This window comes from Petromyzon marinus, chromosome 38, assembly GCF_048934315.1.
Source record: "Petromyzon marinus isolate PM22_M1 ecotype Great Lakes invasive population chromosome 38, UKy_Petmar_22M1.pri1.0, whole genome shotgun sequence".
Taxonomy (NCBI): Eukaryota; Metazoa; Chordata; class Hyperoartia; order Petromyzontiformes; family Petromyzontidae; genus Petromyzon; species Petromyzon marinus.
The window spans coordinates 3319050-3334603 of record NC_133704.1 but is presented as its reverse complement, the minus strand read 5'-3'; the positions used below and the strand labels follow the sequence as shown (position 1 = coordinate 3334603).

The window sequence follows — 15554 nt, the reverse complement described above, 5'->3', positions numbered from 1 at the left end:
TGGCTGGGTCATGTAGCCCGCATGCCCAGCCACCGCATGCCGAAACAGCTTTTGTTTGGCCGGATTGAGGGGGCTAAGCGGGCGCGGCACGGGCTAGAGAAGAGATGGAGTGATGTGGTACAGGAGGACGTGGAGCTGAGTGGACTTGCCGATGACTGGTACCAGCGGTGTCAAGATCGGCCTCTGTGGAGGAGGCTCGTGAAGGATGCTACTGGGCAGTTGGAGGCAGTCGCCCTCCAACAACAACGGAGGGCGGAGGAGCGACGCTCACAACAGCGAGCGGAGCGCCGGGTGGCTAAAGCACAGCAGGTTGGCACAGTAGGGGGCACAGGTGGTGCATCAGCCAGTCATCTCAGTCAGTCGACCCGTGGCACCTGGGTCTGCCCCGTGACCTCCTGCCAGCGGGCGTTCGACACTTCACGTGGCCTCAGGGTGCACATAGCCTGGCACAAGCGTCGTGGTGACGTCACCGCCACTTAGTGGCGAATGGCGGTTGTTGTTGTGATGGAGTGAGTGTGATGGAGTGAGTGTGATGGAGGGGAGTGAGTGTGATGGAGCGGAGTGAGTGTGATGGAGGTGAGTGTGATGGAGTGAGTGTGATGGAGTGAGTGTGATGGAGGGGAGTGTGATGGAGTGAGTGTGATGGAGTGAGTGTGATGGAGGGGAGTGTGATGGAGGGGAGTGAGTGTGATAGAGGTGAGTGAGTGTGATGGAGGGGAGTGAGTGTGATGGAGGGGAGTGAGTGTGATGGAGGGGAGTGAGTGTGATGGAGCGGAGTGAGTGTGATGGAGGTGAGTGTGATGGAGTGAGTGTGATGGAGGGGAGTGTGATGGAGTGAGTGTGATGGAGGGGAGTGTGATGGAGGGGAGTGAGTGTGATAGAGGTGAGTGAGTGTGATGGAGGGGAGTGAGTGTGATGGAGGGGAGTGAGTGTGATGGAGAGGAGTGAGTGTGATGGAGGGGAGTGAGTGTGATGGAGAGGAGTGACTGTGATGGGGAGGAGTGAGTGTGATGGAGTGAGTGTGATGGAGGGGAGTGTGATGGAGTGGAGTGTGATGGAAGGGAGTGTGATGGAGCGGAGTGAGTGTGATGGAGGTGAGTGAGTGTGATGGAGGGGAGTGTGATGGAGGGGAGTGAGTGTGATAGAGGTGAGTGAGTGTGATGGAGGTGAGTGAGTGTGATGGAGGGGAGTGAGTGTGATGGAGGGGAGTTAGTGTGATGGAGAGGAGTGACTGATGGAGAGGAGTGAGTGTGATGGAGGGGAGTGAGTGTGATGGAGGTGAGTGAGTGTGATGGAGGGGAGTTAGTGTGATGGAGAGGAGTGAGTGTGATGGAGGGGAGTGAGTGTGATGGAGGGGAGTGAGTGTGATGGAGAGGAGTGACTGTGATGGAGAGGAGTGAGTGTGATGGAGGGGAGTGAGTGTGATGGAGGGGAGTGAGTGTGATGGAGTGAGTGTGATGGAGAGGAGTGAGTGTGATGGAGGTGAGTGAGTGTGATGGAGGGGAGTTAGTGTGATGGAGAGGAGTGAGTGTGATGGAGGGGAGTGAGTGTGATGGAGAGGAGTGAGTGTGATGGAGGGGAGTGAGTGTGATGGAGGTGAGTGAGTGTGATGGAGGGGAGTGAGTGTGATGGAGGGGAGTGAGTGTGATGGAGAGGAGTGAGTGTGATGGAGAGGAGTGAGTGTGATGCAGGGGAGTGAGTGCGCAAGTGAGTGGTGCAGGTGAGAGTCTGGTGAGAGGGGGAATCTGCAGGGAGGTCTAGGGAGCCGGGGGCATCACTCACGAGAGGATGGCGAAGGTGATGAGGGTGATGCACAGGCAGGTGATCGAGATGGCGCAGCCTATGTAGCTGATGGTGGAGAGGGCTCGCTGGTGGTGCTCCGACAGCTGGGAACACACACACAGCCTGCCTGGTCATGTGCCGCCTGCCGCGGCCGCAAAGGTTCGAGCCCTGTTTAAGGCACAGGTCAGGTTAGCCTGAGTTTCGGTCATAAAACCCACGGCTCGCGACACCCATCGCAGGCCACCGGTGGCTGAGTCGGGGGTGTGTTGGTTTGTGAGTTCAACAACCTACGTTCAAATCCACGTGGACTTGAATTGCGCTTCAACATTTTTGATACTTGGCGGTCTACAAATATTCAAGAAAAATCTTGATTTTGCAAACCCACACACTCCCCACTCAGCCACTGGACACTTGTCTCAGCGTGCTGGTGGCTTGGTATATATGACTCCTGGGATATGACTTAACCAGGAGCCGAACTTGAGTATCATTCATATCTACCACAACCCGCAATGAGCAGTCCAAGCCCTCTCGCAGTTGAGTGGAGCGTGTGTGTGTGTGCCTGTTGGAGAATCTAGGTTCAAATCCAACTGTATTTTGTGATTTGAATGCAATTTTTCCTATTTTAAATTCTCACGAGGAAACACGTGCCATGAATTCCCAGATTTGTTTTTGTACACTCTCCGAAGGATACCAGTCACTAAAACGTGATCGTGAGCGCGACGATATAATAACCGGAGCATTCCCCCACCCTACAGCAGGCACTGCAGGCGTGAGCCACGGGTCGCCTGCCTCTTGAGTTTGAGAAGTTCTGGGTTCGAGTCCCGTCAAAGTCCGTTTTCGTAATAATTTTCGGCGTACGTGATGACAGATGGCGAAGGAGGCTGAGTGACGAGGAGAGGGTGGCGAGGAAACAGCAGCGTATAGAAACGAAGATTTTGGGGGATTCTTTTGCAGATGTTACCATTAGGGGTCGCTGTTGCATTAGGGTCCCCATTTATGTTGGTTTAAGCTGGTTTCGGGCACAAACATTGGGTTTACTGGCAAAAACGGGTTAAAGCAACCCATTAAACCCGCAATTTGTATGCAAAAACACAGTTTTTACTCATTTAATCGCGAATGTAGCGTCCAAAGCCCCATTCCCCAGGTGACACGAGACCAAAACGTAGCCCCCCAACCAAACACGGCAAAACACGAGCACTCAAACCTCCTGCAAACAATTTGTTTTGCTGCAAAATGTCCCGCTAAAGAAAACTCGTGAGCACGTTTCTCAAACGGGGGGGGGGGGGGGCTGCGCTCAAATTATTGAGGCCACTCCTCGTTCCTGTGACGGGAGCGTGCGCGTCACCTGGAGCGGCGTGACCTGCATGAGGATGGCGAAGTTGGTGAGGTGCGTGCACTTGCACACGGAGAAGGAGCCGTTGCCCTGGGTCCTGGCGCAGCCGGCGTTGGACCAGACGCCCTGGGGCTCCGAACTGCAGTGCAGATACAGCGACACAGATACATCATCAGTACGTGGAGGCAGCATCAGTGTGGACGCAGCATTACCGATAGAGCAGTAGAGTAGCGTCAAGTACGCTTGCTGGATATGGGGTGTGCTGTTGGATAGTGTGACTGCTGTGTGCGGTCGGTGTGTGGTTGGGGTGTGGTGTGTGTACGTCGTGCGGTGTGTGTGTGGTTGGTGCGTGCTGTGTGTGTGTGGTTGGTGCGTGCGGTGTGTGTGTGGTTGGCGCGTGCGGTGTGTGTGTGGTTGGCGCGTGCGGTGTGTGTGTGGTTGGTGCGTGCGGTGTGTGTGTGGTTGGTGCGTGCGGTGTGTGTGTGGTTGGCGTGTGCGGTGTGTGTGTGGTTGGCGTGTGCGGTGTGTGTGTGGTTGGCGTGTGCGGTGTGTGTGTGGTTGGCGTGTGCGGTGTGTGTGTGGTTGGCGTGTGCGGTGTGTGTGTGTGGTTGGCGCGTGTGGTATGTGTGTGCGGTGCGTGCGGTTGGTGCATCCAGGGGGCGTAAGCACCTGAAGTCGAGGAACGCGCACCACAGCTGCACCCGTAGCGAGCTGTTAGAGGCGTCCATCTCCTGCAGCACAGGGGCAGCACGTGGGGGACACAGGGGATGCACAGGGGATGCACAAGCGTGGGAACGCGCGCTGCGTGCGCTCGCGTCACTCGATGGGAACGTGCCCTGGTACAGGGAGTCTCGGTGCAGGGAGTCGGTGTCACGGTGCAGGGAGTCACGGTGCAGGGAGTCGGTGTCTCGGTGCAGGGAGTCGGTGTCACGGTGCAGGGAGTCACGGTGCAGGGAGTCGGTGTCACGGTGCAGGGAGTCGGTGTCACGGTGCAGGGAGTCGGTGTCACGGTGCAGGGAGTCGGTGTCACGGTGCAGGGAGTCGGTGTCACGGTGCAGGGAGTCACGGTGCAGGGAGTCGGTGTCACGGTGCAGGGAGTCTCACGCGCTCGTGCAGCAGCACGACGGTGACGAGTGGGGAGCCGGAGAGCGAGGGGGAGAGGCGCGGGGGCGGCTGGGTCTTGAGGGAGATGATGCGACTCACCACCTCCAGTCGGTGGGTGTCCTCCTGGAGAGCGCCCGACACCCTGCCCCACCGGGGGGGGGGGGGGGAGGGCAGCAACAGTGATGACGCTGGAAGTTCTTAATGAACGAGTCAGATATCCCTTACCCCCCCCCACCACCCCCCACTACCCCCGCCCTCCCCCCACTGCGCCGCACCTGGTTTGGGAGGGAGCGATGCGTCGGTAGAACCGGTGCACCGAGTGGTAGAGTAGCCCCACGATGGTGAGCTCCTCTGCACAGGCGAGTGGGGGGGGGGCGTGGGTGAGTAGAGGGGAGGGGGCATGGGTGAGCGGAGGAGGTACAGGGGTGAATATCGGGTGAGTGTGTGCGGTGAGTGGGATGCGAGTGTGGCGTTTTCAGTCGGCAGCTAGGAAATAGGCGATGGCGTCGTTTCCCTCGCTGAACCCCAGCCCTAACGTGACCCGCGTCGTGATCCCGCCGTGACCCCGCCGTGAACTCACCGCGTGCGGGGAAGGCGGTGCCGGGGATGAAGATGTAGCTGGCGCCGTGCGCCGGGAAGCGGTACTCGTGCAGGTGCCACGCGCCGGGAACCTTGACGAGAGCAAAGTCTGCAGCAGAGGGGAGCAGGGTCACGCCGAGGTCAACCCGAGGTCGCGCCAAACAGGTCATGACCTCTCACGAATATCCCGGTGAGAGCGGTGACGAGAGGCTCGCGGCCGCTGCGTAACAACAGGGGTCCGTGGTGAGCGGCACTGTCAAAATCACGATGCAGAAAGCTTCACTCGCAGCAAAGCTCTGTGTGAATAACAATCACAGTCGGTGCTTTACACCGTTCGGGTTCATTCGCTTGGCTGCTTCACACCGCGAGCCGCAACTCTCCCGTGAGCCACAGTTATAAAGCAGTGCCACCCGGCAGAGCCTCGCTCTCTGGGTCACAACGCTATTTTTGCAGGAGGGTCCTGCTACATTCACATAGATGGGCAATTCCGCGAAAGAGGGAACGCGCTGAAGAGACAGGAGGTGGAGTGGAGGTGATGATGAAGGGAGAGGAGGGGGTGCTGGGTGCTGCGCGTGCCGGGTGGCGCGGTACCGGCGGAGTCGGTGCGCCCGCGGATCGTGATGGGGCCGCCCGAGGAGGAGGAGCCGAGGCGCGAGGCCACGCGACTCGTCGCCTCGTCCACCGTGAGCAGCAGCCCGCTCACCACCGAGCCGGCCTGGGGGTCGTGAGTTCACGGGGTCGTCACGCGAATACGGGGCGGGGGGCGGGGCACTGCGTTGGCTCTGGCGGGCAGAGACCTCAACGCTGCTCGACCAACATCGCCGTGGAAACGGCACCACGTGGCGCCCGGTGTCGCGGCGACTACTTCAGCTCCACCCGACGGGGCCTCAGGCTCACACGCCGCCCCGACTCATCCCTCCACACTCACCACGGCTCATCACACCACACTCACCACACCGCAGTTCACAACACCATACACAACCCCCCCCCCCACCCCCCCTCGGAGTGGGTTACCTGTGAGAACTGCGCCATCACTGGTGAAAGGAGGACGTCCTCCACCGAGCCCAGGAAACTCTGCAGGCCACACGGGGTCACAGGGTAGGTGGACATGGAGTTATAGGGGCGTGTGGACACAGAGCTGCAGGGATACCGGGCTTGTGGACATGGGGACATAGGGATATGGGGACATGGAGGCATTAGGTCAAGGAGACATGGGGGTACAGGGAAATGGAGACACAGGTACACAGGGAAATATGGAGAGACATGGGGACACGACGGAATATGCGGGGACATGCGGGGTGCTGGAGGACAGCGGTGCTCACCTGGGTGAGGTTGCGCGCCACGTCAGGGCTGATGGCGTGAGCGTCCGGGATATTGGGCACCAGGGCTCCCAAGTGTCCCAGATCCCTCCCGGGCCCCAGGGCACGCCCCGACCCCAACCGTGCGGCTGCCCCCTCCTGGCCGAGCTGCCCCGAACCACCGGGGAGACCCCGAGATGCCCCCGGGGGCGACTGTGGAAACATCAGCATTAGCAGCAGTCAGAGGGGGACCTTGACCCCCAGCGTAGAATTAAGTTACGGAGACGTCAACGGCGGTGTCGGGCGAACGCTGCCCGAGTGCTTCGGTGTACGGCCGTGACCTCTGACCGTGAGCTCAGTGACCGCCCCCCCCCCCCCCGTGCAACCCCACTAAGCCAGGCACGTGCCCGGCCAGCGAACAGCTGACGCGAGACTCGCAGAGTGACGGCGGCCTGGCTCGCTCCAGTGACACAGAGCGGGGGCTCAAGTGGCATCTACAATGGGTTTGAGTGCGGATTCATTCAGCTTCAAGTGGGGCTGAATTGAGATGTCAGGTGCGGTTTTAATTAGCTTCAAGCGGGGGTAGACTGGCATTTGAGTGACGTGTAAAGTGAGGTATACGTGCAGGGGGTTTTATAGAGATTTGAGTGGGGTTGGAGTGAAACGCTCGGCACGGTGTAAGCGGGACTCAAGGGAGGTGTCGGTGCATGTGGGATCCCCGCGCGGTGCCGGGTCGGTGAGGCTGGCCGAGGCTGGCCGACTCACCGTTCGGCCGCCGGGCTCCGCGGTGGGGAGAGTCGCGCCGGGCTTTGCGGCGAGAGACGCGTCCGCTCCTGCGGCAGCGAAACCCGGGGCGAAGTCACAACGGGGCCCCCCCCACAGAGACCCAGCCACAGATACTCAATGCACTCACGAACACAGCCACACAGACAAGAGTCACGTGCTGGTACACTCACCCACTCATGCGCTTGGACACTCACCCACTCGCTCATGCACTTGTACACCCACTCACCCACCCACCCACTCACCCCCCCACCCACCCACCCACTCACCCACTCACGCACATTGCCATGCTCTCACCAGTCGCCGAGGTGAAGTACAGCCGGACCTCGCGTGCCGTGAGCCTCCTCTCCCACACGATCACCTCGTCAAACGCGACGTCTCCCGCCGGCGCCCCCAGCGGGGAGGGGGGACTCCCGGCCGCCAGGACGAGCCCTCCCCCAGGGCTCGCGCCGTACCGCTCGCTGCAGGGGGCCCCGCGGGGGTCCCAGGCCGAGGGGGTCCCGTTGACGAACACCCGCAGGCCCGAGCCCCGGCTCCACGTGAAGAGCAGGTGGGACCACACGGCGCCTGTGGGGAGCGTGCGGGGAGTGCGGGGGCTTCACTCGTGATGCTGTGCACCACCACCAGCAGTGCCACCAGCAGTGCCATCGCCACCACCTCCAGCAGCAGTTCCAGCAGCAGTGCCATCGCCACCACCACCACCACCTCCACAAGCAGCAATATCAGCAGTTCAATCACCACCACCACCTCTAGCAGCAGTTACAGCAGCAGTGCCATTATCACCTCCACCACCACCTCCATCAGCAGTGCCACCAGCAGTGCCACCACCACCACCTCCAGCAGCAGTTACAGCAGCAGTGCCACCAGCATCGTCATCACCACCACCACCAGCGCTGTGGACACCACCATCGCCACCACTCAGCGGTTAGCGCGGAGCGGTGTGCGACGGTCAGCATAACGGAAAGTACGAAACGAACCACGGAGTGCCGCAACCCGCGTGGAGAGCGGTGACGCGAGCGCTATGTCTACCATAATAATAATAAAACAACGCATTGAGAGGCCGCACAGCTCTCTGCCTGTGAACATTTCTCAACGCTCCCTACAAGCCAAGGTGAACCACGTGAACCAGGTGAACCACGTGAACCACGTGAACCAGGTGAGCCACGTGAACCACGTGAACCAGGTGAACCAGGTGAACCAGGTGAACCACGTGAACCAGGTGAACCACGTGAACCACGTGAACCAGGTGAACCACGTTAACCAGGTGAGCCACGTGAACCACGTGAACCAGGTGAACCACGTGAACCAGGTGAGCCGGGTAGGAGCGAGCTGTGCAGCGTGCCGCACGGGGCGATGGGACCGGGGTGCGGAGGGCCCGGGGTGCGGAGGTCGCGCTGAGCCGTCGGGCTGGAGCCCCGCGGGGTGGCGGGACGGACGAGAGATTTCAACCGCTGACGACTTCGCCGGGGCCTCCCCCGTGGGTCACGGCCCGGGGAGGGGGGAGAGGGGAGGGCGGGGGGGGGCAGACGACAAACGGCGCCCGTCCCCCTCGTCCTCGGGGTGCTGAGGAAGCCCGGCTCCACAGGACGGATTACACCCATGGTAGAGGAGGTTTTTTTTGGGTGAGATCGCGTAAATATATAAATGTGTCATTAAACCCGCCGCCGCCCGACACAGCCAACTAGTGAGGGTTGTCACGCAAACAGAACGTGGCCAATTCGTCACTAGTACAGCACCACCGGTGTGTTGGAGAGCCAAACCACAACATTCACAACCTGAGAACGACGTTTCGCCAGTAACTACAACTAGCTTCATCAGGCGACAGCCAGATTTGTGGAGAAATCCTCCTGGTGACGCGGAGCGGCGGTGCGCAGCAGGGGATGCACCGGACACACCGAGGGTGGTCCCTCTCGGCGTTCCGGCACCGTCATCAAACCCCTTTTAAAACGGCGCGATCACTTCCGCCACGCTAACCACGCTCACCATCCTCACCATCCTCACCATCCTCACCATCCTCACCCCCACGGCCCCACTCACCGGGGCCCCGTGCCTCGGCCTGCCACCTCCACGCGGCCACGAACGCGAGAATCTCCGCGGAGCCGCGCTCGGGGTCCACGCTGATCGAGAAGCCGCTCGGGGAGGGCGGCCTGTGGCCCGGGAAGGACGAGGAGGAGGAGGAGGCGGTGGAGGAGGAGGAGGAAGCGGAGGAGGAGGAGGAGAGCTGCGCTGCACGGGAGCCACGCTCTGTCCTCTTCCAGAAGAGAGACAACGTGACGCCTGCGTGGGGACACGGGGGTCACAGGGGTCAGAAGGGCACGAAAACATCACGTGACGACATCGCCAACACTACTCGCAATACATCACCATCATTACATCATCACCATCATTACATCATCACCACCTATATCGTTACATAATCACCACCATCACTACATCATCACCACCATCACTACATCATCACCACCATCACTACCTCATCACCATCATTACATCATCACCACCACCATCACTACATCATCATCCTGCGTCCTTTCACTGGAAAAACCACCTCTGCGGTACAAAATTCTACTCACCTGGTATCGACAATCAAGGGTATTTCCCTGTCCCCAGACGACCTGCTTGTCAGTTTTGATGTAGTTTCCTTATTCACCAAGGTTCCTGTACCTGACACCATTGCAATCATTGAAGACTTGGTTCATCAAGGACTAAACACTGAGGTACCCTCCCTGGTGAGACACTGTTTAACCAATACATACTTCACTTGGAATGGAACTTTCTACAAACAAACTGAGGGCACCCCAATGGGCTCCCCCCTATCTCCGGTTATAGCTAACATTTTCATGGAGAAATTTGAGACTGACGCCATCCAGACTGCCACTCTGCGCCCAACCTTATGGAAGAGGTACGTGGATGACACTTTTGTCATCTGGCCACATGGCCGGCCTGCTCTAGACCAATTCTTCGACCACATCAATTCCATACACCCAGCCATCAGATTTACCATGGAAGTCGAAATAGATGGCAAGCTACCTTTTTTGGATGTCCTAATTAAAAAGAGACCTGATGGTTCAATGAGCCACTCTGTCTACAGGAAAGCTACCCATACGGATGCTTATCTGAAACCGGATTCCCACCACCATCCATCACAGAAGAATTCTCTCATCAAGACTCTGTATCATAGAGCCCAATGCATATCCGACCAGGAACACATGGGCAGTGAACTCAAGCACGTACACCAAGCTCTTAAGGCTAATGGTTATTCCGACTATACAATCCGCAAAGCTATCACTCAAACCATGAAGAAGGACCCTCTTGAGGAGCCTTTCAAAACCATCACTTTACCCTACATTGCGGGGATCACAAAAAAGATCTCCAAAATCTTGAATAAACACAAGATCCAAGTCCGTTTCAACACATTACATAAAATGCGTGATCTGGTTCCGTCTGTAAAATATGTGATTCCGGACATACAGTACCCTGGTGTCTACAAACCAAGTTGCCTCTGTGGTAGTAGTTACATTGGAGAAACCAAACGCCATGTCTCGGACCGCATTCGTGAACACAAAGCAGACCTTAAACACGGTAGGACCAACACCTCGGCCGTGGCAGATCATTGTTATAATTCAGTAGGCTCACATGACATTGACTTTTCCAAGACAGAGGTTCTTTGTAAGCCATCTGGCTACCATGAGAGATTCGTTCATGAGGCTATCCACATATACAAGCACAGAGACAATTTCAACCGAGAAGATGGATTCTGGCTTAGCAATCATTGGAAAGATTTGATAAACCATTTCAGGTCTTAATTTATTGTTCACGCTTACAGTGGCTTTCAGACAGCATACATAAAAAAAAAATTCTCTCCCCCCTCCTCTTTTCAGAACATAGATGGACTAGTCCGTCTAAATAAACTGTCAAATCGCTGTGCGTGGCGCTGACGTTTTTAAATAAATAAATACACCGTTTACAAATAAATACATTTATGCAAACCGACACACCTGATGACGACCGTTTGTGTTATGGTCGAAACGTCGTGAGAATTTTTATTGTTTTATATATATTTTATTATTTTGTTGTTTCCCTTCAACGTGACTTTACCGAAAGAACTAAGAATATATACCTCATCACCATCATTACATCATCACCATCACTACATCATCACCACCTCTATCATTACATCATCACCACCACCATCACTACATCATCACCACCATCACCACCACCATCACTACATCATCACCAACAGCATCACTACGTCGTCACCACCATCACTACGTCGTCACCACCATCACTTCATCATCACCACCACCTCCATCACAACGTCGTCACCACCACCATCACTACATCACCACCACCATCACTACATCACCACCATCACTACATCACCACCACCATCACTACATCACCACCACCATCACTACATCACCACCACCATCACTACATCACCACCACCATCACTACACCACCACCACCACCACCTCGTGGCGAGCAGAGTGCCGGCTGGCTGACGCACGACTCCTCCCGCGACTCCCGCGCCGAGCGCGGCAGCAGCGCGGTGGCGGCGCCGCTCCCGCGCAGCAGCAGCACCCCGCGGCCCTCCGGCCAGTCCACCAGCTCTGGGGATCATCAGCAGCATCATCATCATCAGCGGCATCATCTCCAGCAGCAGAAACATCATTGTCATCATCAGCTACATCAGCATCATCATCAGCAGCAGAAACATCATTGTCATCATCAGTTACATCAGCATTATCATCAGCAATAGAAACATCATTGTCATCATCAGCTACATCAGCATCATCATCAGCGGCATCATCATTAGCAGCAGAAACATCATGGTCATCATCACCTACATCAGCATCATGAGCAGCAGCAGAAACATCATTGTCATCATCAGCTACATCAGCATTATCATCAGCAGCAGAAACATCATTGTCATCATCAGCGACATCAACATCATCATCAGCAGCAGAAACATCATTGTCATCATCATCAGCAACAGAAACATCATTGTCATCATCAGCTACATCAGCATTATCATCAGCAGCAGAAACATCATTGTCATCATCAGCTACATCAGCATCATCATCACTAGCATCATCATCAGCGCCATCATCATCAGCAACAGAAACATCATTGTCATCATCAGCTACATCAGCATTATCATCAGCAGCAGAAACATCATTGTCATCATCAGCTACATCAGCATCATCATCACTAGCATCATCATCAGCGGCATCATCATCAGCAGCAGAAACATAATTGTCATCGTCAGCTACATCAGCATCATCATCAGCGGCATCATCATCAGCAGCAGAAACATCATTGTCATCATCAGCTACATCAGCATCATTATCAGCGGCATCATCAGCAGCAGCAGAACCATCATTGTCATCATCAGCTACATCAGCATCATCACCAGCAGCAGAAACATCACTGTCATCATCAGCTACATCAGCATTATCATCAGCAGCAGAAACATCATTGTCATCATCAGCTACATCAGCATCATCATCAGCAGCAGAAACATCATTGTCATCGTCAGTGACATCAGCATCATCATACTCGCGTGTGCCGTGTGGGTGCTTGGGCCCTACCCACGGTGGCCTCCAGGCTGGAGTAGCGGCTGGAGCCGTTGGCGGTGGTCTCCGCCGTGGCGTTGAGCTCCACGAGACGAGACGAGGGGGCCACCTCAGCTGTGGAGACGCAGCCACCACGCGCCCCCTCACACACCCGTCTCGCCCCCCCCCTCCTCATCTCCTACCCCCCACGTCTCTCCTTGAGACGTTTGACCCCCACACTCCGTGTCTCCGTGTGTCACCTCGCCCCCCGTGCCCCCCCCCGTGTCCCCCCCCCCACTCGTGTCCCCCCCCCGTGTCCCCCCCCCGTGTCCCCCCCCCGTGTCCCCCCCCGTGTCCCCCCCCCTCGTGTCGCCCCCCCCCGTGTCCCCCCCCCGTGTCCCCACCCCCCGTGTCCCCCCCCCCACTCGTGTCCCCCCCCGTGCCCCCCCCCGTGTCTCCTGGTGAGGGGGCGTGGCTCACCTTGTCCCGTGGGGTCACGTGGTCGCGGCACCTCCAGGAGCCCGGGGACGCGGCCCAGAGGCCAATAGCGGGAGGCGGAGTAGACCAGAGACAGTCCCGGCCCTGGGAGACACGGGACACGTGAACAGGGGGACAGGTGAACAGGGGGACAGGTGAACAAGGGGACAGGTGAACAGGGGGACAGGTGAACAGGGGGACATGGGACAGGTGAACAGGGGGACATGGGACAGGTGAACAGGGGACATGGGACACGTGAACAAGGGGACATGGGACAGGGGGACATGGTACAGGTGAACAGGGGGACATGGGATAGGTGAACAAGGGGACATGGGACAGGGGGACATGGGACAGGTGAACAGGGGGACAGGTGAACAAGGGGACATGGGACAGGTGAACAGGGGACATGGGACATGTGAACAAGGGGGCATGGGATAGGTGAACAAGGGGACACGGGGAGACCCGGGCACAGGATGAAGGCCTCCCCAAACCTTCCCAAACGTCTCACGATCGACGCAGCTCCTCGCCTCCTCTCTCTCCCCTCTCCTCCTCCGCTTCTCTCTTCCCAGGCCGCGTTCGGGGGGTTCCATCGCCCCCGGGAATGGTGGCGCCTCTAGCAGCTGCCGGGGTCGTGCGGACCAATAACGGATAAAACCCGAGAATTTGATGACCATCGGAATCGATGAATTCTCAACGCCTCCGTTAACGTCAAGGACGACTTCATAATCGAGGAGAGACGAGGGTGGGAGGAGGGGACTCCGTCGTGGAGCAGTGCGAGGGAAGATTCAGAAAGAAAAGCGTTGTGACTTGCAGTGTGGTGATTGGGTGGGTGGGTGGGTGATTGAGTGGGTGGGTGGGTGAGTGAGTGGGTGGGTGAGTGAGTTGTGACCTGTAGTGTGGTGGGTGAGTGAGTGGGTGGGTGAGTGAGTGAGTGGGTAAGTGGGTAGGTGAGAGGGTGGGTGAGTGAGTTGTGACCTGTAGTGCGGTGGGTGGGTAGGTGAGTGAGTTGCTGAGTGAGTGAGTGGGTGAGTGAGTGAGTGGGTGAGTGAGTGATTGGATGAGTGAGTGGGTAGGTGAGTTGTGACCTGTAGTGTGGTGGGTGAGTGGGTGAGTGAGTGGGTGGGTGAGTGAGTGGGTGGGTGAGTGAGTTGTGACCTGTAGTGTGGTGGGTGAGTGAGTGGGTGGGTGAGTGGGTGAGTGAGTGAGTGGGTGAGTGGGTAGGTGAGAGGGTGGGTGAGTGAGTTGTGACCTGTAGTGCGGTGGGTGGGTAGGTGAGTGAGTGGGTGAGTGAGTGAGTTGGTGACCTACAGTGTGGTGGTTGAACACAATACGACACAATCCACTGCTGGATGGAGGCCTCCCCACGTGCGGGGAGATTCGAGAGACATTTCTGATGCAATCGCCACTGACTGACGGTAGCCGCGTACAGAAATCCAGCTCGCGTCTCTAGCCGGGCTGATAACGCAGCGCGTGAAACCACTGCGTCGCCGCTGCCGTGATCGTTTCGCTGATGGCTCAAGCCAAGCCTCCTGGAGTCTCGAGACTCCGTGTCCAGGAGGGTTCTGCTCCACTGGGAAGTTTGACCGATTCCCCTTTAACTGAAGCCCACAGCCGTGCCCGCCTAGACCTGGGAAGCCAAGCAGTTACCAGCCCGGCTAGTGTTATACCCTTGGGCTGCGAGGTCGCCAGTACAGCAATGGCTTATTAAATCTATCTGTGTGGATCCCCCTTAGATACGGTGTCTGGGTATTCTCCGGGGTCTCTGGGTTCCTCGCACACGAAGCCAGACATCCCACGTCGCAGGGAAACCTCCCTGAGCCTCAAGAGCACTGGCGGGGGGTGGCACGTGCCCTCCCCCCCAATGATCAGATTGAAATCCCTAATTTCGATCGGATCATTGGGGTTTATTAGTAATAAATCGGCATTTTGCGACCCCCACTGCCACTGTGAAGCATATTATTATTACGTACCAGGGACTCTATGAGATGATAGGACAATAGTCTGAGTCCATAATTTGCAATACGCAACGGCAAAGCAGTTATAAGTGACTCACATAATTGTTCGCAGTTGCGTATACAGTCCACGACTTCCCTGAAGGCAAACACCTTCAGCGAGCGCGATGCCGATCACCCAACGGGGTTCGAATTTGACCCTCGATCGATGGCTGCGCCATCGCCGCACACGCGTCGAATAAAAATCAAGGGACAACTCCTTACTTACTAACAACTCCTCTATCATTTTTCATTGCTGGAGGGATTGTGCCTCCCCCCCCCCCACCTGAAAATCCTGGCTCCGCCATTGCTCAAGAGTCTCAAATTCTCAGAGAGGCTTTCTTGGGTGAACAGAGGTCAATATGATGGAGGCGACTCGAACTCACAGATATCCGCATCCAAGGTGCCCTCTCCTCCTGGCGGGGTCCCCTCTGCTCGCCGGGTCTGTGCCAAGCGCACGCACGGACACGCACACACGTGGCTCGACTCTCCGTGCCGCTCACGGGCAGGCACCAATTCCCCCCCCCCCCCCCCCCCCCGGTGTCCCCGGGCGCGTGCTGGTGGAGTTGCGAGAAAGTCCTACCGGGATGCAGCTGACGAGCAGCAGCAGCAGCGCCAGGACCCGCCAGCTCCAGGCGGGGACCAT

At 57.4% G+C, this 15554-nt stretch overlaps 1 protein-coding gene across 1 annotated transcript in view; it reads right to left on the bottom strand.

Annotated features, from left to right (window-relative positions):
* The window catches only part of ADGRD1 (adhesion G protein-coupled receptor D1), a 23109-nt gene extending 7555 nt beyond the window's left edge, over positions 1-15554 (bottom strand). The window contains exons 1-17 of the mRNA XM_076072466.1: positions 15492-15554; positions 13426-13537; positions 12921-13022; positions 12477-12575; positions 11358-11495; positions 8917-9168; positions 7177-7446; positions 6862-6929; positions 6121-6309; positions 5813-5872; positions 5390-5513; positions 4800-4907; positions 4495-4570; positions 4220-4361; positions 3785-3846; positions 3128-3254; positions 1783-1886 (exon numbers count right to left, since the gene is read on the bottom strand). Coding sequence (XP_075928581.1) covers positions 1783-1886; positions 3128-3254; positions 3785-3846; positions 4220-4361; positions 4495-4570; positions 4800-4907; positions 5390-5513; positions 5813-5872; positions 6121-6309; positions 6862-6929; positions 7177-7446; positions 8917-9168; positions 11358-11495; positions 12477-12575; positions 12921-13022; positions 13426-13537; positions 15492-15554 — 2096 coding nt within the window. The remainder of the gene's footprint in view (positions 1-1782; positions 1887-3127; positions 3255-3784; positions 3847-4219; positions 4362-4494; positions 4571-4799; positions 4908-5389; positions 5514-5812; positions 5873-6120; positions 6310-6861; positions 6930-7176; positions 7447-8916; positions 9169-11357; positions 11496-12476; positions 12576-12920; positions 13023-13425; positions 13538-15491) is intronic.